The 21480-nt window shown below is 42.6% G+C and overlaps 1 protein-coding gene across 1 annotated transcript in view; it reads left to right on the forward strand.

Annotated features, from left to right (window-relative positions):
• The window catches only part of USH2A (usherin), an 824795-nt gene extending 808703 nt beyond the window's left edge, over positions 1-16092 (forward strand). Inside the window, exons 85-88 of the mRNA XM_069726496.1 lie at positions 2754-2837; positions 10296-10540; positions 13848-14060; positions 14510-16092. Of these exons, the coding sequence (XP_069582597.1) occupies positions 2754-2837; positions 10296-10540; positions 13848-14060; positions 14510-14599 (632 nt within the window). The 3' untranslated portion in view covers positions 14600-16092. The remainder of the gene's footprint in view (positions 1-2753; positions 2838-10295; positions 10541-13847; positions 14061-14509) is intronic.
• Positions 16093-21480: the final 5388 nt, after the last annotated feature.

Consider the following 21480-nt stretch of genomic DNA (forward strand, 5'->3'; position numbering starts at 1 on the left):
CCCCAATTGGACAGACCATCAGCAGATTTGGCTTTCTGTACCATCTTTATGCCAACGACACACAACTATACACGTCATCCCCTGACCTTACCCCCGCTGTACTACAGAACACCACTGACTGTCTGTCTGCAGTCTCTAACATCATGTCTGCTCTCTATGTGAAACTCAACCTTTCCAAAACTGAACTTCTTCTGCTCCTGCCATCTACTAACCTCCCTAAATCTGACATTTCCCTCTCCGTGGGTGGCACCATAATAACACCCCGGCAGCAGGCGCGCTGTCTGGGTGTTATGTTTGACTCCAATCTCTCCTTCACCTCCCATATACAATCTCTTGCCCGCTCCTGCCGCTTACACCTAAAGAACATCTCTAGAATCCGCCCTTTTCTCACCATGGAAACAACAATAACCCTCACTGTCGCCCTGATCCACTCCCGTCTGGACTACTGTAATGCTCTATTAATTGGCCTCCCCCTCACGCAACTTTCCCCTCTCCAGTCCATCCTTAATGAAGCAGCCAGAGTTGTCCATCTGGCTAATCGTTACTTGGACGCGTCCGCTCTTCGCCAGTCATTACACTGGCTGCCCATTCATTACAGGATACAATTCAAAGTACTTGTTCTCACCCACAAAGCTCTCCACAGTGCGGCACCCCCTTAAGGTACCGTCACATTAAGCGACGCTGCAGCGATATAGACAACGATGCCGATTGTTGCAGCGTCGCTGTTTGGTCGCTGGAGAGCTGTCACACAGACAGCTCTCCAGCGACCAACGATGCCGAAGTCCCCGGGTAACCAGGGTAAACATCGGGTTACTAAGCACAGGGCCGCACTTAGTAACCCGATGTTTACCCTGGTTACCATTGTAAATGTAAAAAAAAACAACACTACATACTTACATTCCGGTGTCTGGTCACGTCCCTCGCCTTCAGCTTCCCGCACTGACTGTGAGAGGCACGCCGGCCGGCCGTAAAGCAGAGCGGTGACGTCACCGCTGTGCTCTGCTTTACGGCCGGCCGGCGCTCACAGTCAGGGCGGGAAGCTGAAGGCGAGGGACGTGACCAGACACCGGAATGTAAGTATGTAGTGTTTTGTTTTTTTTACATTTACAATGGTAACCAGGGTAAACATCGGGTTACTAAGCGCGGCCCTGCACTTAGTAACCCGATATTTACCCTGGTTACCAGTGAAGACATCACTGAATCGGCATCACACAAGCCGATTCAGTGATGTCAGCGGGAGATCAGCGACCAAAATAAAGTCCTGATCATTCCCCAGCGACCAACGATCTCCCAGCAGGGGCCTGATCGTTGGTCACTGTCACACATAACGATTTCAGTAACGATATCGTTGCTACGTCACAAAAAGCAACGATATCGTCAACGATATCGTTATGTGTGACGGTACCTTTACATCTCCTCCCTCATTTCTGTCTATCGGCCTAACCGACCGCTGCGCTCTGCAAATGACTTTTGACTAACCTCTGCACTGATCCGTACCTCCCACTCCCGACTCCAAGACTTCTCCCGTGCTGCAACAATCCTCTGGAATGCTCTAACCCAAGATATTAGGACCAGCCACAATTTGCATAGTTTTAGGCGCTCGCTCAAAACACATTTGTTCAGAGCGGCCTACCACGTTCATTAATCAAACTCATTTTATGTTTGTGTGTGTGTAGCCCATTCACTATCCCCATCTATCCCCCACCCTCTGAAGATGGCTGGACCATCATTGTAAATACACACCTGTGCTTTGTATCTCCCCCACCTCATTGTAGATTGGAAGCTCTCATGAGCAGGGTTGTTTTATTTCGCTTTAATTATTGTATTGTTAACGTTGTTACTTATGTCTGTTGTGTTTGATACTGTTAAACTGTAAAGAGCTGCAGAATATGTTGGCGTTATATAAAGATTATTATTATTATTATTAGATTTATATATCTCCCATTGAGTTTATCAAGAAGAAATAAAGTTATGCCCCCAAATTTGCCCATCCATGAATGTGCCGCATTCTGCTGGGACAAATGGTACATCTGAGATTAGAAGATCGCTGCATTTAGCTGAGCACAGGTCCTCTTTAAATCTACATGGCCATTCATGAGATAACAAGTTTCTTGTTGCCTGGAAAGGGTTTAGAGTTCCTTGTGGTCTATTGACTGCTGCTTACTGGAACCACACCCTCCCATTATATAAACCTGTGCCCAGCTCCCTCCATGTCAGCAATAGATTCTTCATTCTGTTCCTGGCTTCGTTGGAGAAGGTGTTCTGGAGAGTTAATCTAGTTGTCTTGAAATTGTTAAATGCGGTTTGTCTCCAATAATTCTACCTTTCCCTTCTGGCATTCTTTTGTGCTGCTTTTCTGCCTCTTTACTGTCCACCTATTCTCAGTTTGTTTTTTATCCTGTGTGTCTGTCGTTTGATTGTGCCTCAGTTTCCCCCATGCCTGTCCAGCCGGTGTTACCCTTTACTCTTGCCCCTTTCTTCCCTGGGGGAAGGGTGAGAGCTGCATATGATTTCATAGGAGCACAGAGAGGTACGAGACCCAGGCATCTCCACCTTCAGGGGTAAGCCTAGTGTTAGAGATAGACTAGGGCCTTGCTAGACAACATGGAATAGGAAACAGGGTGCAAGTCTGTACCATCTATAGTAGAGGAGAATGGGCAGCACCCAAACCTTAAAAGGTGCCAGAAATGTCCTTAGGGCCATTAACAAATTTTATTCACATTTTTTTTCCACTTATATTTTTTGTTCTGCAGCTTTTTATTTCCAGGTGAAGTGTACAACTGACATGGGGAGTGTGAGCACACCACTTATGAAATACAGCCCCTCCACTGGACTAGGTACTGTCGTCTTCTTCATATTATTCACTAATTATCTTGTGTAAGATTTGTTTGTATACGTCGCCCTTTTTTCCTTGATGCCAGGTCTTTGCCACCTAAAATACTATAGTAGTTAAATGCTGCTTCCAAATTTTATCCACCTGTTTTAGTAAAAATTTATATTTCCCATCTTTTCTCATATCTCTACATTGTGTTGCTCTTCTGGTATGCCTCTTGAAAATGTTTGAATATATTGACAACTGTCTGTACCCACATCCGCTGAGAATATACAGACTTCGAAAGGAGTTGTATTACTAAGGAGCTGAACTTGCTCAACACACCGTCTTAGCCGGCTGGAAAGTCCTTTTGTAGTGGCCGAGAATAAAGACAGCTCAGATCATAGACAATTAATGCTTTAGATGCTGTGGTCAACAGTGACCAAGGTATCTTAAGCGGTTTGACAGAGGGAAGAGAAATGTAAACATATTTGTGCAAAAAAAGTGATATATTTGATCAAATAAATTGACAAAGAATAGTAGACTTTAAAATTACATAGAGCATACCCCAAAGATTAGAGTAAGTATGTATGATTACTGAGGGTCCAACTGGTGAGTCCCCACCGCTCCCGAGAATGGGGGTTCCAAAGTCTCAAGGTGAATGGAGTGGTAGCGAGAAAGTGCAACAATGGATGAAGTGGTGGTCGTACATGTTTCGGGGATTTTGGATCCTTTGTTCTTCAGATCGGTGGTTTCTCAGCAGCTAGACCCCCTCTAATCCTAAATGTATCATCAAAATATGGACCGATGGTTTATTATTACTACTCACATTTATTACTACTCTACGTTTTTGTTTACATTTTTTTTAAAACAAGGTAGGGGGTTAAAAGCTAAAAGAGTGTTAAGATAGAAACTCCATTCCATATAAATAAAATTTACACTGGGATCCAGTAAAAAAAAAAAAGCAAAATACATATTGGAAAACTAATAGTGGCATCCGGTAAAGCTGAAAACGTGCTGGTCTCGACAGGGTTAACAGATCCAAACTTGGACTGATATGAAATCCGCCTTTGGTCGGCTGTGTGAGCCCAGTTGCATTATTTTTTATGGCTTCATTCATTGTTTTATGTGGGGCTATCAGTAAGTGCAGTGCTGTGCAGTAGACGCCAGTGTTTATTCTAGTAAATGAAGATGCCAAATAAAGGTTAAAATTACTCACCCAGAGGATGCGGGCGAGCGTGTGTAAGTCAGCGCCTGACACTTTCTATTTGTGGGCATGTAGGGGGAGTGTGACATATCCCTCTGTACTAAGTGTAAAGATTGAGCTGTACTCATTTCATGACTCATGAATCAGTCTCTTTTACAGCAGTTCAGTTATGAAAGGCTTTTCTCTTAGATAGACCCAGCCGGAATAATGAGAAGAGCCCACAGCAAGGGAATGAAGAAGACCGCATTGCATTCAGAATGGGCTGCAATAATCAGGAGCGGCGAAACGTTAGTGGGTGCAGTCACTTCCGGGCCCTGGAGCTTAGGGGGATCCTAAAATATTATCAAAGACCCTATCGGTAATTTTGCATTGGGACCTTTGTGAGCTTCAAGTTGCATTATTGATGCCAAACGGGGGATTACGAAACATTTGGATACAAATCATAAAATTCCAAAATTAGTAAAAGCTATTGCTTCTCATGATTGGTAGGCAGTGTTCCCAGAAGAGATGAAGTCCCTTCAAAAGGGCCCCTTTTATGGTGTCGCTTTGACACTGAGGATAGCAGGCCCAGGGGCTTGTTTTCTCAACCATTTCCATGACCCTTGGGACTTTTGGAGTAACTGCAACAGCTGTGGACTTATCCTGGAGGTACATTAGCTGGCGCCGCGTGAATTGTACCATACGACCTCTGTTGTTTTTGTTAGTATATTTTATAGTATGCTACAAGTTGTGATCATGCAGATGATGGTTGTTGCATGTCCAGGTAAAACAGTACATTCTCCCAAAATGACTGATGATTCTGCTGAAATCAGAAATCTGCAACAAGGACAAATCCTGACCCAGGCAATTGCTTTGAGAGAATACCATCTAGAAGTAAAAGAGTGGGCCTCTTCTCTCCAAGTGCTCTGCTACATCCACATGGTCTCCTTCCATTGTATGTAGGTCTTTGAGAACTACACAGTTGAAGGCTTGTTTGTCCGTGCTCATGAGTGTTGTCACTTCCCTCAATACAGAGACAGTGCTCACCTCTCCGAAGAGAAACACACCATATACCGCAATTGCACGCTTGACAAGTTTTACTGATGTCTTTGTCAGGGTTTTCCATAACCACAACCCCATTTCCCATCCCCGATACAACTGGACTGTGGTGTCTATATAGGGGAAATCGGGAGATCTTCCAACTCTTCTACATCCGAGACATCGACCCTTTTTCCAGAAGGCTCCCAGAAATTCCACGAGTGTTGGCAAGTATAAATAAATAATGAACACAATCCAGAAGTTGACCTAACAGGACCTATGACCAGAGCTTGTAGCTAAAGATCAGGGCACCTTTCAGATGGAAAGCATATTACTAAGTGCACAGCTTACCAATTTAAGGTCATGTACTTAAAAAAAAATTTGTAGCTAGACAACTTTGGTGTTTAAATTGGGTGGGTATTATGCCCCTTGTATATTCATCAGGAACACATACGAATTATGGTTTACCTTGCTGTTGACATGTCCATTTATTTTGTGGGCCAAGTGGTCTGCCAAAAAATATATACCGTATATATACAGTACAGACCAAAAGTTTGGACACACCTTCTCATTTAAAGATTTTTCTGTATTTTCATGACTATGAAAATTGTACAGTCACACTGAAGGCATCAAAACTATGAATTAACACATGTTGAATTATATACTTAACAAAAAAGTGTGAAACAACTGAAAATATGTCTTATATTCTAGGTTCTTCAAAGTAGCCACCTTTTCCTTTGATGACTGCTTTGCACACTCTTGGCATTCTCTTGATGAGCTTCAAGAGGTAGTCACCGGGAATGGTCTTCCAACAATCTTGAAGGAGTTCCCAGAGATGCTTAGTACTTGTTGGCCCTTTTGCCTTCACTCTGCGGTCCAGCTCAACCCAAACCATCTCGATTGGGTTCAGGTGTGGAGGCCAGGTCATCTGGCGTAGCGCCCCATCACTCTCCTTCTTGGTCAAATAGCCCTTCCACAGCCTGTATGTGTGTTTGGGGTCATTGTCCTGTTGAAAAATAAATGATGGTCCAACTAAACACAAACCAGGTGGAATAGCATGCCGCTGCAAGATGCTGTGGTAGCCATGCTGGTTCAGTATGCCTTCAATTTTGAATATATCCCCAAGAGTGTCACCAGCAAAGCACCCCCACACCATTACACCTCCTCCGCCATGCTTCATGGTGGGAACCAGGCATGTAGAGTCCATCCGTTCACCTTTTCAGCGTCGCCCAAAGACACAGTGGTTGGAACCAAAGATCTCAAATTTGGACTCATCAGACCAAAGCACAGATTTCCACTGATCTAATGTCCATTCCTTGTGTTCTTTAGCCCAACAAGTCTCTTCTGCTTGTTGCCTGTCCTTAGCAGTGGTTTCCTAGCAGCTATTTTACCATGAAGGCCTGCTGCACAAAGTCTCCTCTTAACAGTTGTTGTAGAGATGTGTCTGCTGCTAGAACTCTGTGGCATTGACCTCGTCTCTAATCTGAGCTGCTGTGAACCTGCGATTTCTGAGGCTGGAGACTCGGATAAACTTATCCTCAGAAGCAGAGGTGACTCTTGGTCTTCCTTTCCTGGGACGGTCCTCATGTGAGCCAGTTTCTTTGTAGCGCTTGATGGTTTTTGCCACTGCACTTGGGGACACTTTCAAAGTTTTCCCAATTTTTCAGACTGACTGACCTTCATTTCTTAAAGTAATGATGGCCACTCGTTTTTCTTTACTCACCTGCTTTTTTCTTTCCATAGTACAAATTCTAACAGTCTATTCAGTAGGACTATCAGCTGTGTATCCACCAGACTTCTGCACAACACAACTGATGGTCCCAACCCCATTTATAAGGCAAGAAATCCCACTTATTAAACCTGACAGGGCACAACTGTGAAGTGAAAACCATTCCCGGTGATTACCTCTTGAAGCTCATCAAGAGAATGCTAAGAGTGTGCAAAGCAGTCATCAAAGCAAAAGGTGGCTACTTTGAACAACCTAGAATATAAGACATATTTTCAGTTGTATCATACTTTTTTGTTAAGTATATAATTCCACAAGTGTTAATTCATAGTTTTGATGCCTTCAGTGTGAATGTACAATTTTCATAGTCATGAAAATACAGAAAAATCTTTAAATGAGGTGTGTCCAAACTTTTGGTCTGTACTGTATATCGACTTGTCTGTCATGGATCAAAATCACCCCTACAAGTCTACGGACAGCGAACGCTTTGCAATCAGTATGCTGTATGGTTTTGACATTGTAGTGGGTAGAAGTTTATCATTTTTTTTTCGTTTTAGCAAATGGCAGAATCAGCGATGATAAAAATGGACACAATGACCAAACAATGATGGAGATTGGTCCATGACGTCTGGATCTACGGGTTGTATCTGTAGATTTTTTATACACAAGATAGAGTCGTTTCTGAAACAAAGCAGCGACAGAAGTAGCATTATCCGGATTACAGACCGGAGCTTGGTATATCGGATGAGATGTGAGCATGGGTATAATGACCTATTAGTAAGACGATGTATGGAGATGCAAATGTGCAGCGAACCAGAACCAAAGAAAATAAATATGTGCGGATTAATAAGAGACAAATAATAGGAGCTGAGGCCAAATGGGAGACCGGCCGCAATGCAGAATAATGGGGGACTGCTCATGCGGAACATTTCATAAGTAGTTTAGAAGGGAGAAGGGGTTGTGGGGCCAGGCAGGAGGTACAGCACAATCTCCAGGGCAGGACAAGGGCAGACATTACTGTGTTAGGAGGCAGGTGATACTATTGCTATATTACAGGAGATAATTGCCAGTGCTTCTAATGATGCAATAAGCAGGAATGGTAAGACTTGGATAAAAGGGGTATAGTGGTTTTATGGATTGTAATAAAAAAAGAATTGTGGTCTTGTCATAGAAATTGTAAAGGGCCTTTATGCGTAGAAAATTTAGTATGGTGCTGACATCTATAGGGCTGCCAGCCACAATTACATGCATTCATACCCTATAGGTACCCCATCAGTGGATTTTGCAGCCTGTGGTAAAGCCTGATACGGATTTGGCTTTGTTAGCCTTGCCAGGTTTTCTAGCAAGTGTACCAGCCAGATTTAAAAGGGACATCCAGGGGAAAAAAAATATTCATAAAGGGGCTCAAGACTGGTAAAGGGAAAATAAAAGAAACAAGTTCTACCTCCTGTCAATATCCCACAGTTCCCATTCTAACACTTACCTGGTCCCCACCGGACGCCAACCCACCTCCGTCTGTGACTGGCTGAGCAGCCATTTGTGCTGTATCAAGACAGGACCAAGAAGTCAATGGCATATTAGAACGGGAGCTCCATGTGGGATCGGTGAGGGTGAGTATAACTTATTTTATTTCTGAGTCTTTGACAAAGATCCCCTAAAAACACTTTTACCATATACCGGTATTACTGCGTTTTTTGCCTTGACGTGGGGTGAGGTATCTTCGTCCTCCAATCTCCACTCTGGACTCTCGGAGCTATGAATGCCAGAGGCATACAGAATGGAATCTAAGAAATGTTTGGGGAATTGTGTGGAAGTTGGACCGTGCCTCCTCTTTTTCCAGTTTTAGAGTACTTCTTTTTTATGTACAGGATTGTATTCGGAGTGGCCAACAGATTCCGTACTTTTACTTGTGGAATGCCATTTTATCCATACCTTAGTAGCGGATATGATGGAAAATTCTCCCTAGGATTTGTATAAAACATTATGGCGGTACTATTAATCAACACGTGTCGATGACCTCAACGGAAAGAACCAAATCACATATGAACTACAAGTATGGGCTCAGATTATGTCATATGAAAGTAGCCAACATCGGACCTCAATAGTTCCAAGTTTAGATCATGAAAGCTTTGGCAGAAACTTCTATAGAAAACCAAGAGGCGGATGTGAGTAGAGCTTTAGGGTATGTTCGTATGTAACAATTTGAGGTTGAAAACTCAGACACTGATTTGTAAGTGAAGCCACAGCAAAAAAAACAAAAAAGCAAGGCAGACCCTCAGATTTCTGGCTTGGATGTTTGATGTATTATGAATCTGAACACCGAATGGTCCCATCATTAGCCGGGTACACCATTCGTCAGGTTTTCCATTTGAAACCCTCCACAGTACGATACCTCCACCTATTTTTTTCTATTTTCAAGTACTCCTTAAAGGGAACCTGTCACCCCGTTTTTTGAGATTGAGCTATAAATACTGTTAAATAGGGCCTGCGCTGTGCGTTACTATAGTGTATGTAGTGTACCCCGATTCCCTATGTATGCTGAGAAATACATTACCAAAGTCGCCGTTTTCGCCTGTCAATCAGGCTGGTCTGGTCAGGTGGGCGTGTTCACAGCGCTCTTTTCTTCCCCAGCTTTCCGTTGGTGGCGTAGTGGTGTGCGCATGTCCAGAGTTCCGACTTCCCTGCGCCCACGTGAAGACACAGCGCGCGATCTGCGCTGTAATCCCTTGCATCGGTGGGGGCGGCCATCTTCCTGTGGCCGCGCGTGCGCAGATGGAGTACTCTGCTGCACGGGGCTTCAGGAAAATGGCCGCGGGCAGCCGCGCGTGCGCATTAGAGATCGCGGCGGCCATTTTCCCAAAGCCGAGATGCAAACCACATGGGGAATCGGGGTACACTACATACACTATAGTAACACACAGCGCAGGCCCTATTTAACAGTATTTATAGCTCAATCTCAAAAAACGGGGTGACAGGTTCCCTTTAAGTCAATTGTAGACAGACTTTATATGGATTTCGGTGCGGAATACAGGGCAAAATCTGAGTGAAAAAATACAAATTTGTTGTGCGAACATACAGCTGGAAATTGAAGCTCCAAAATCCCAGAAAATTTCCATAAAAGTTTTTGTTTTCAGTTCCAATCTGATATTGTTTTGGTGTTGTGACAACTTTTATTAAGAAAAAAATATTCAAAAATCCGAATAGATGGGAGACTCACAAATCAAAAGTAAAAAAACAAACAAAAGAAAGGTTCTTTTTCTAAATAAAAGGTCTCACTGTTTCAATATTTTAATAAGATTTCTCTCTCTCTCTCTCGGCAAAACAGAACAATATCACCTTAACGCTGGGGCGCTCGCTTCGATGTGTATTTGCTTACCCAATACATATTTAATTAAGTTTGCGTTGGTTCTATAAATTGGATCGGTGCAATGGACATTGCAAGTTAATTAAAGTCTAAGTCGGTAATGCCCATAAAGTAAATTTAATATTATTTCATGTGATGGGTATGAGATCCTTTACTTTTTTTTTTTTAGCTCCTGAACAATCAAATCCGAGCACAAAAAATGGGATGGAGACGAGAGGAAACGTCATCTATATGGAGCTTTGGTTTATTCTCTTAATGGCTTTATTGGCCTTACTGCTGCTGGCCATTCTTCTGTCACTCCTCCTACAGAGGAAGCTAACCAAACAGCCGTATCCGAGAGAACGGCCGCCATTAGTGCCACTGCAACAGCGAATGACTCCGGCGAGTGCTTACTCAGAAAGTGACACTTACACGGTATGTAAATACGTAGTGTTTATTTTGTGAACATGGTGGGAAGGTCATCAATTTAGTCTGTGTATGCACTGGATCAATCCCTTAAAACCATTAAAATTAAAGGAACAGGCAAAACAAAGGTTCCATCAGATGTCTCGAAGAGTACACCCAATCATTAAGAAAGGGGGCATGACCCTCAAGACACTGTATTAGAAAATTCATTGGCTTTGGCTCTATATATAGAGGAGCTATAATATAGTCATGTACATGGAGACTAAAGGTGTCTGTACCCCTTAAATTGCTGATAGTCAAACAGTGATTCAGCCTTTAACAATTCCTCCCGACAACCCTACACACGCATATGCTCAGTATAGACAGTTGCCTATGTGCTTACAATCGGGAGAGGGGAGAAAGCTGCTGACTGCTCTGGACACTTATCTTCCATGAAAACAAAATGATTGGGTGCTCAACATGTCCGGATCTTCTTTCTCCCAATAGATACATGGGAACCTCCTGACATGTTCCATGATCTGATCTTGATCAGATATTATCTAGGGCCCTACCTATCTAGATTCTTGGCCTTCTCCACTCCTTCTGCACCTGATGGACGAAGCTTCCAGCAGTTCTAGAGTCGCTTACAAAGGTGGTCGATCTCAGTGATGGGGGTTAGCTTCCATGATGTAATAATGCTACTAGACATTCTTCCTGTTTTCCGCTCTTTTCTTTTCACTCGTGGTCTCATTCCTTCCTTCCTGTCTCTCTGCCTTGTCTTGATACCTAGAATCGATCAGTCTCTGGTAGTCAGCTGCCTCTTCTGAAATGTTCCATTTCTCAAGTTTCTAATTCACCAAAGTGTGCCGAAAACCGTGCAGAAAAGGTAAGAATGATAGAAAATTAAAAACAGAATTATTTTTCTGTTTCTAACTGGAGGGTCCAGGTGGACTACCTAGAACTTTTCTGGACTAAAGTCTTATATATTTTAGGAGAGTGACAGATATAAATGATTTTCGGATAGAAAATTAAATGGGTTTTTAAGGTAATCAATATGAGACTGGTGGGGTTCCATTAACTAGAAGCCCCTATTGATCAGCTCTGCTCCAAAAATAAAAATAAAATTGCAACTCATTCAAAAGAAAGGTAGGCTATGAATAGCCATGTAACCTCAATATACTGTAGGATCTTCACATCATAACCCAGATAGTAGGAAGGGACAATCCTTTTTTATCTCCATAACTGGTTTGCAAATTGGATCTTTCCATAAATAGTACAATCCAATCCAAGTCACAAAGTGACCATAAACGTTAAATGAATATTGTCCGAACATGCCAACATTCCAGTGGGCTTTCCTCTGATGGAAAACGTTGTGAGAAAGAAGCATTGTGCATGTTGAATTTCAATATGTCCAATCCTTTTTTTTTCCTGACAGTACTCTGCCGCAAGAGCTGTCTGACAGCTCCCCTCTCCCCAATTAGAACACATGTGGCCCAATACATCAAACCTTTTACACCAGAATTCTGGTTTTGAGCTGGGGTGGGACCAAGGCTTGGCGACAACCGCTTAACAAATTCATGATGAGCTGCGGCATTTGCTATGCCACAAGTCTTACTCCAGTAGGGACTGGAAAGAGATTTGTTGGGAGTAACACACAAACGCACACGCCATTTGACAGAGCTTTGCACTCCACCATGCCCCAATTCATCAAGACCAGCATGAAGATCGCTGGTCTTGATGAATTGGGGCCATGGACTTTCAGCATCCATAGGCATGGAGGACATCAATGGGAATATCGTTTAGCCGATGGCTATCTAATGTGTATTGCTAGCATCACATGAAAATATTCCTGTCTGGAACAAGAACCAATGCAATTAGACTTAATCAGCAGCTCTAAGCCTTTTTCAAAAACAAATTGCCTTTGTAGGAGGATAAAATGTCAACCTGACTTGGTGGAAGGTGGTAGGGCAGGTAATGAATTAATAGTGTTAAAATTGTTAATGTCAAGTCATTATCTTTCTTTCTGTCATTCAACACTCAGAGTGATCTGGTTGCCGATGTATTTGGTTCATCAAATCGGATTACTCTAAAGAGTTACATAATGCACCTCGAGGTACGATCATGTGCAGTGGTGTGTTTGCCTTCGCATGCATTGTTCGATTCCTGTCTTTTAATTTCTGCATTACCTTAGCAGTTGGTAAAACTCTAATTTGGCCAACTACTATCTCTCTGATCTCCCTATTTGCTTGCATGCTCTGTTTGGCCAAGATTTTGGGTTTGCATGGGGAGTGTAGAAAACTGCTGCTGGGCACCACTGCCGACAGATTATCTCCTTGGAGAACAAGCTGGCATGGAAATTCAACATATCCAATCTTTCTCTTCGGAGTCCGTAAGCCCCCCTTTAGGCAGCAAGGACACAAAACAGTGGGGAGAGTACTTTCTAGACCCATTATATTTAGTTGGTCTAAATAGTTTCTCAGGGCCCACTCCAACCACGTCAGTAATTTGTGGCCACTGGATGGGAGTCACGAGAACCACCGCTTAACTGAGAGCTCTTATAATTAGCCTGCCTGGCACAACGTCACGTCGCAAGAATGATGTCTCACCAGGTCGGCTAATCAATAGAGATTCCGTCAAGGAAGAGCTGGTTCTCAGGACTCCCATCGACCATTCCGCGGTTTACAGACTTGGCAATAGACCAGTTCCTGCGAACTGATTCAAACCAACTTGAATATATACTAGACAGATTATTCCAGCCTGTATGGGACCTTATGGACATCACACCACAATTGGTCTTTCGTGGGGTTTTCACACAACAAATTTCGAAGGCTTATCAGTAAGATATGTCATCGATTTCAGATATTGGGGGCTGTAAGACAAATGGGTTGCAAAATGAATGAAACATGGCCAACAGGTTATTATTAGTGATGAGCAAACATGCTTGGATAAGGCGTTATCCCAGCATGGAGCAAGCTTGTGTACTAACCAAGTGTCTTCAGCGTGCTCGAAAAATGTGTTCAAGTCCCCGCAGCTGCATGTCTCGCGGCTGTTAGACAGTCGCAACACATGCAGGGATTGTCTGTTAAGAAACCCCTGCATGTTTTGCAGCTGTCTAACATGCAGCTGTGGGGACTTGAACATATTTTTCAAGAACGCTGAAGGCATTCGGTTAGAACATGAGCATGCTCGGATAATGCCTTATCCGAGGACGTTCACTAGTTGTCACAAATTTGTAAGGGCTGGGATGGCCTCATCCTGGTGAGCTGCACTGAATCACATCTCACTTAATTTGATCAAAGTGTTTTTATTAAAATTCAACCATTAACTTTCTTATCAGGGAATATCAGACATGAAGATTTCAGGAGCAGAGAGTCATTCAAGCCACAACACCATGGTGGTAAGGAAGACCAGCCAAAGTCAGATCAGCCATAGCTTCTCCCAGAATTCCTTATACCGAAGCGCCAGTCAGCTCATCACTTCCAATGATAAGAAGTCTACAGGGGACAGCTCCATGTGGGATAGTGTCATACAAGGCCATGACAGTGGAATGGTAAGATGTTCCATGAATTTATGAAAAGTTGCATGAAAAAAGCTTGTCCTAATGCACGTGGAGACCACTATCAATAGTAATAAGCACTGTTTTAATATTCTATACAGTAGCTGTAGTTCTTCAATCAACCATTGAAGGAATTGACCAACCCCATAGCATAAAACCTTACAAATCCTGTCACTTCCCTGTTCCACTGCCAATCTTACATGGGATGCCAACACATGACTGCTACAATCAATCACTGGCTGTAGCCAAGATATGTGGATTCCGTTAAAATCACCTCTGCGGCTAGTTATTGTCTGCAGCGGTCACATATCGCGTCAATGTGACATTGCTGAAGCCTAGTGAAGAGACTGTCAAGGATCGAGGTGTCATCATAAGATCATTCACATTGTGTCTACCTTCATATATCAATAGTAATATTCCATGATTTTTATTTTTATCCCTAGTTTATGGATGATGACGATATCATCGGCACCATAAAGAGCTTCAGCACTGTGACTAAGCAGCACACGGCCTTCACCGACACTCCATTATAATGGTGGATGCGTGGCAAGCCTGAGGATATGGTCTTCACGGGTAAACTTTAAGAAAATGGCAATTTTTCGCATACAAACATCAGTGCCACAGAGACCTATACAATGGCTGACCAACTTGTGGCTTTCGCCTAAAGGTGTCCTCAGTGAGACATTTTTTTCAATAATTTATAGGGACACTGCTTTGATCCATCCATGTTTGATCCACGATGACCAACCATCAATGGCCTTCATATGTCTAGTATGACAGATTGGCAGTTCCCAAAACAATGACCGCAATATGGACCACAGTGGAAACAACATGAACAGGTGGAATTCGCGTTTATACCCTGAAAAAAAATCCCAGTGACAAAGCAATTTCCTGCATTCATAACGATCAAGTGTAAAAAAACACCAACAACCATTAGCCAATATAAGAAAACGAGAAGGGTAGAAATCTTCCGAGAAGACAACTGAGAAGTATCACAGCAAGTTATAACCTTTCCTATAGACTGGAAGTCCACAAAGCAATCTTGATCACTAAAATATTTGAGTGTCACCAAACTAATATAGAGATGAGCCTGAGCCTATAGGTATGTGCACATGGAGGTTTTTCAAGGCAGTCAAAAATGAAAAGATTTTTTTTAGTGAGCACGCTACCTCTATGGGAAGAATTTTTGTTTTTCTTTTTTTTGTGCAAAGCTTTTCAAATGTTTCAATGTTTTTGCAGTTTTCTTTCCCTGAAGCACTTTTTTTTGCAGCTGGTTGATTGGACAGTGTCCACTTTGGAGAGTTTTCCATCAGGAGACATTTCAAAGAATTGACATGCACTTTGTTTTTTCCCACCAGACATTTTTCAAAACCTGAAGTGGAAGAAAAACGCTCAAAACTCTAAAGATATGACCAGCAAAGTTGTTTTACAATTGAAATGAATAGGAATAGTCTTTCAAGCGATTTTTCAGCCTTTTTTTCCCCAGAGTAAACCTGCTCCAAAAGACTCCTAAAACAACAAACTGTGTGCACAACCCCTAAATCAAGCATCAGTCAAGTCTGTATATTTGTAGACTTCGGAAAGGGAAGTGGTGTTGTGTTTTATATAAAATAAATATCGATGCAATAAAACAATTCTGAAGATCTTTTATATTGGGCTCCATTTCAGCATCTGATCAAGAGAAGGTAACTGCTTACAAATCATGACAGTTCCACAATGACGAGGTTTATATTAAAAGTGAGTTTCCCTAACAGATATCACATCATATTCATTAATGATCTGGTAGAAGGTTTACACAGTAAAATATCGATATTTGCAGATGATACAAAACTATGTAAAGCAGTTAATACAAGAGAAGATAGTATTCTGCTACAGATGGATCTGGATAAGTTGGAAACTTGGGCTGAAAGGTGGCAGATGAGGTTTAACAATGATAAATGTAAGGTTATACACATGGGAAGAAGGAATCAATATCACCATTACACACTGAACGGGAAACCACAGGGTAAATCTGACAGGGAGAAGGACTTGGGGATCCTAGTTAATGATAAACTTACCTGAAGCAGCCAGTGCCAGGCAGCAGCTGCCAAGGCAAACAGGATCATGGGGTGCATTAAAAGAGGTCTGGATACACATGATGAGAGCATTATACTGCCTCTGTACAAATCCCTAGTTAGACCGCACATGGAGTACTGTGTCCAGTTTTGGGCACCGGTGCTCAGGAAAGATATAATGGAACTAGAGAGAGTACAAAGGAGGGCAACAAAATTAATAAAGGGGATGGGAAAACTACAATACCCAGATAGATTAGCGAAATTAGGATTATTTAGTCTAGAAAAAAGACGACTGAGGGGCGATCTAATAACCATGTATAAGTATATAAGGGGACAATACAAATATCTTGCTGAGGATCTGTTTATACCAAGGAAGGTGACGGGCACAAGGGGGCATTCTTTGCGTCTGGAGGAGAGAAGGTTTTTCCACCAACATAGAAGAGGATTCTTTACTGTTAGGGCAGTGAGAATCTGGAATTGCTTGCCTGAGGAGGTGGTGATGGCGAACTCAGTCGAGGGGTTCAAGAGAGGCCTGGATGTCTTCCTGGAGCAGAACAATATTGTATCATACAATTATTAGGTTCTGTAGAAGGACGTAGATCTGGGGATTTATTATGATGGAATATAGGCTGAACTGGATGGACAAATGTCTTTTTTCGGCCTTACTAACTATGTTACTATGTTACATCCAACCTTCTGTCCCTACTACTTGACTTTCTACAAATAGGCAAGCACTTGGCAATTAAAGGGGTTATGAAATTCCTGCCAGTATTCATAACATATGTGATAGCTTTATAAAATTAATCTAAGAGGTAACCTTTTGCTTATAGAAAGTGACATGCTAGTGTAAGGAGACTTGTGGGCCATGCAATGCTCCTCTGGGAACACCAGAGAACCATTGCATGACCTGTAAGTCACATTACATGAGCAAATAACTCTCCATAAAGAGAAATGTTACACCTCCGCCCATAGTCAGAGGCATCTCATACAGTCATATCACATGTCATGCTTTGCACCGAGGAGGGGCAAGACCTCGAAACACGTGTCCGGTTTGGTTTTTATCCCAAGTCTTGTGGCAAAGCTCATTAAAGGATTGATATTGACTTTTAGGATTTCTAGGTAGCAACTAGTGATGAGAGAGTATGCTCGGGTGTTCTCCGAGGATTTTGCGTGTGATCGTAGATTATGTTTGAGTCACCGCAGCTGCATGATTTGCGGCTGCTAGACAGCTTGAACACATGCAGGGATTGCCTGTTTGTCAGGGAATCCCCACATGTATTCAGGCTGTCTAGCAGCCGCAAATCATGCAGCTGCGGTGACTCAAACATAATCTACGAGCACGCCTAAAATACTCGAAGAATACCCGAGCATGCTCGGAAAACCCGAGAAACAAGCACACTTGCTCATCACTAGTAGCAACAGTTCAAGTCCTCTTCCTGTCCGAAAATGTGCATATAAAATGAGTATGTCAAATCCTCTTGCTATTCCAGCACCACTGCTGATCTGGTTTTTTCCACCAGTCCCAATGTCCTATACATGATTCATGTGACCACTGCAGACAATCACTAGCTGTTAGTGATCCTGGCATATACAGCCTGTGACTAGTGATTGGCTGTAGCGATCATGGTAAAGATTATGTAATGTCATCACCACAGGGCCTCAGAGCTGGAGCGGTAGGGAATTTTAAAGGGGCGTTAAGATTATTTAGTATCCTATCACATTGCGAAAATGTATAAAACCCTGCAACCTTCCAGGGATGGGATCCAGGTTCAAACCTAACCAAAGACATCTTCAGGGAGTTTGTATGACCTCCCCAGTGGCTTGGTGGGTTTCTTCTGAACACTCATTTTTTCTTCCCATGGTCCAAGAAACCAGCCGCACATTTAATGCTCGTGTATACAACCAATTATATTGGAAGACTCCTATCATGTCAGATTTTACCTTGGATAGAGGGAAAAAATTTTTTTAGACTTGTCCAATTTTGATTTGTGTTGGATCAAAACCAGCAATACAAGTCTATGGGTGCGTGGAAAACATTGGACTGCACTCGGTTGACACGATTTTCATGGACTGATAGAATGGAGAAAGTGGAGAAACTTTCTTTTTTCTCTCCACCTACGAGAAAAATAGATGACACTGTGATCAAATGATGATCTGAATCTGATCAGAATAATCAGACTATTTTTTTCGCTGCACAGAAAACAGTCATGTGCACCCGGCCTCAGAGAGAATATAGACAGAGTCTAATTGGGGACAGGGGATGAAGTGAATGATGCCAGTTTGTAGGCAATTTAAATACCAATATTTATTCTATTTTGTTTTTTAAACTGGCTATTGTAATCACGTTTGTCACATGCAAGTAAAGTACAGTGGGTGAAATAAGTATTGAACACGTCACCAATTTTCTAAGTAAATATATTTCTAAAGGTGCTATAGACATGACTTTCTCCCCAGATGTCAGTAACAACCCATTCAATCTACACAGGCAAAGAAATCAAACCATAGATGTCCAATCTTGCAGGGAGCACCTGGTTGTGGCCGGTTTTTGGTGAAATGATGTTCTTTCCACTTCTGGATTATGGCCCAACAGCTCTCACTGGAATCTCCAGAAGTTTAGAAATTCTTCTGTAACCAATACCATCAGCATGTTTTGCAACAATAAGGTTGTGAAGGTCTTGGGTCAGCTCACTGGTTTTATCCATCGTGAGATGTTTCATGTGTGGCACCTTTGTAATGACAACTTTCTATAGGCCATCAGCTGAACCAGATGATATTTTTCACTAAGTGACAGGATTACTTTCTAATTACTGATAGATTTTAGCTGGTATCATGACTTTTCACAGGTTCTTCACCTCTCTTTCAGGGTGTGTTCAATACTTTTCACCTGTGTCATTTCTCATTATTACAGATAATTTATGGACATCTATGGTTTGATTTATTTGCCTGTGTTGATTGGTTGGGTATATTTAGGACCATATTTACTTAGAGAATTGGTAACTTGTTCAATACTTATTTTACCAGCTGTATATCATATTAGGTTTATATTATATCTCAGTTTAAGGAATCACCCATTAAAGGAGTTGTCCACTTCTCGGACAACCCCCTTCTTAAAATACTGTATTCAGCTGTGTAAAGTAACAATAACAGATACTTTTCGCATCGGTGCCATTTCAGTGATGTCAGCACTGGGCCTCTCAGTGAAAGCATGACATTGTTATGCTTTGTGAACGCTAAAGGGTTCAGGTGAGGGACGTTTGACCAAAGCTAGAAATTAGCAGGCACTGATAGTTATACTACATGAGCACTGCTGCCAATGTCATGGAAGTGATGGGAACCCTGAATTAGCTGCAAGAGCGCCATTGCGGTAGGGGGTATTTATTATTTTTATTTTACCCGGGGGAATATTGGTAAAACAAGCCTCCATATAAAAGAGGGATTTTTGGTACTCACCGTAAAATCTCTTTCTTGGAGCCTTCATTGGGGGACACAGGTAACCATGGGTGTATACTGCTGTTGCTAGGAGGCTGACGCTATGCAAAAAAGGAAGATAGCTCCTCCGTAGTAGTATACACCCACCGACAGGCACAAAGTACCTCAGTTAGTGTTATAGCAGTAGGAGAAGCAACCAAAAAACTCAACATATGTACCAATCCAACAACAAAGGCACATAAACCAAATGATGGTACAACATATGTACCCAAATAATGGTATAAACAGTAAGGGAGGGTGCTGTGTCCCCCAATGAAGGATCCAAGAAATAGATTTTATGGTGAGTACCAAAAATCCCTCTTTATCGCTTCATTGGGGGACACAGGTAACCATGGGATGTCCCAAAGCAGTCCCTAGTGTGGGAAATAGGAAGATTCAAGGAATAAATGGACTCAGGTCAGCCAGTGCAAAACCGCCGCCTGCAGTACCTTCCTTCCCAGGCCTGCCTCAGACGAGGCATGGGTATGAACCCCGTAAAAACTTGCAAAGGAGTGCAAAGATTACCAGGTCGCGGCCTTACAATCTGGAAAGCCAAATCCTGGTAACGAACAGCCTAGGAGGCCCCCACCGCAGAGGGGAGTGAGCATTCGCTCCCAGAAGAGCCTTCACCTCCGGAAGAGGCTGTTTGTCCTGAATGCGGAAAGCCTCCACGGCAATAGTGAACTTAGAAGCTAGAAGCCCATTAAGAAAACCCTCAGAGATGACGAACAGGGCATCAGATTGACGAAAGGGAGCAGTCCTTGAAAGGTAGGCTTGGATAGCTGTGACGGGATCCAGCTTGTAGAGGGACTTCTCCAGGAGATGGACCGGAGAGACACAGAAAGGAAGGACAATTTCTTCATTAATGAGCAATGACAAGACCACCTTGGGTAGAAAGGAAGGAACAGGCCTGAGAACTACCTTGTCCCGATATAGAATCAGGAGTGGGGAACGGCAGGATGATGCCGCTAACTGAGAAACTCTCCTGATGGACGTAATTTAACTAAGATGACAACTGTCCAAGACAAGAGAAAAACGTGATGTCTTGAATGGGCTCAACTGGAGCGCGCTGCAGCGTGCCAAATACAGGGTTAAAAACCCATGGATCTATAGGAAGACGACACCTTGAAGAAAGGTCCTTTACCTGGGAACGATAAGTCAGACTTCGTTGGAAAAGAATTGGCAGAAATGATAGAGCCAAGTCAAGACCCGCTTGTAGAAAACCAAGAATGGAAGGAAGAGAAAAAAAGGACATAGGGACCAAACCCTTGTCCACACTCCACCGGAAGAAGGCCTATCAGTGTTTGTAGTAGATATGCAAGGATGCTGGTTTCCTGGCCCTAATAATGGTTTGAATGACCAGATTGGTCTCAACGGCCATGCTGTTAAACTTCTAGACTATGAAAAAACGGATGTAACGTCTGCGAGTGCCATGCGAGTGTCATGCGAGTGTGATGCGAGTTTTTTATCGCAACATCCGTATGACATCCGTGTCCTTAGAAAAGCCGGCAATTCAGCGTAGAGTACAATAAAATCACACTGACAGGTTAGAGTAGATATATACACATAGAATAGGTATATATACATATATATATGTCAGGGAGACACCTATATATATACAGTGCCTACAAGTAGTATTCAACCCCCTGCAGATTTAGCAGGTTTACACATTCGGAATTAACTTGGCATTGTGACATTTGGACTGTAGATCAGCCTGGAAGTGTGAAATGCACTACAGCAAAAAAGAATGTTATTTCTTTGTTTATTTTTTTTTTAAATTGGGAAAAGTTTTTTCAGAGGGTCATTTATTATTCAACCCCTCAACCCACCAGAATTCTGTTTGGTTCCCCTAAAGTATTAAGAAGTAGTTCAGGCACAAAGAACAATGAGCT

The sequence above is a fragment of the Ranitomeya imitator genome, chromosome 5 (assembly GCF_032444005.1).
Source record: "Ranitomeya imitator isolate aRanImi1 chromosome 5, aRanImi1.pri, whole genome shotgun sequence".
In the NCBI taxonomy this organism is placed as follows: Eukaryota; Metazoa; Chordata; class Amphibia; order Anura; family Dendrobatidae; genus Ranitomeya; species Ranitomeya imitator.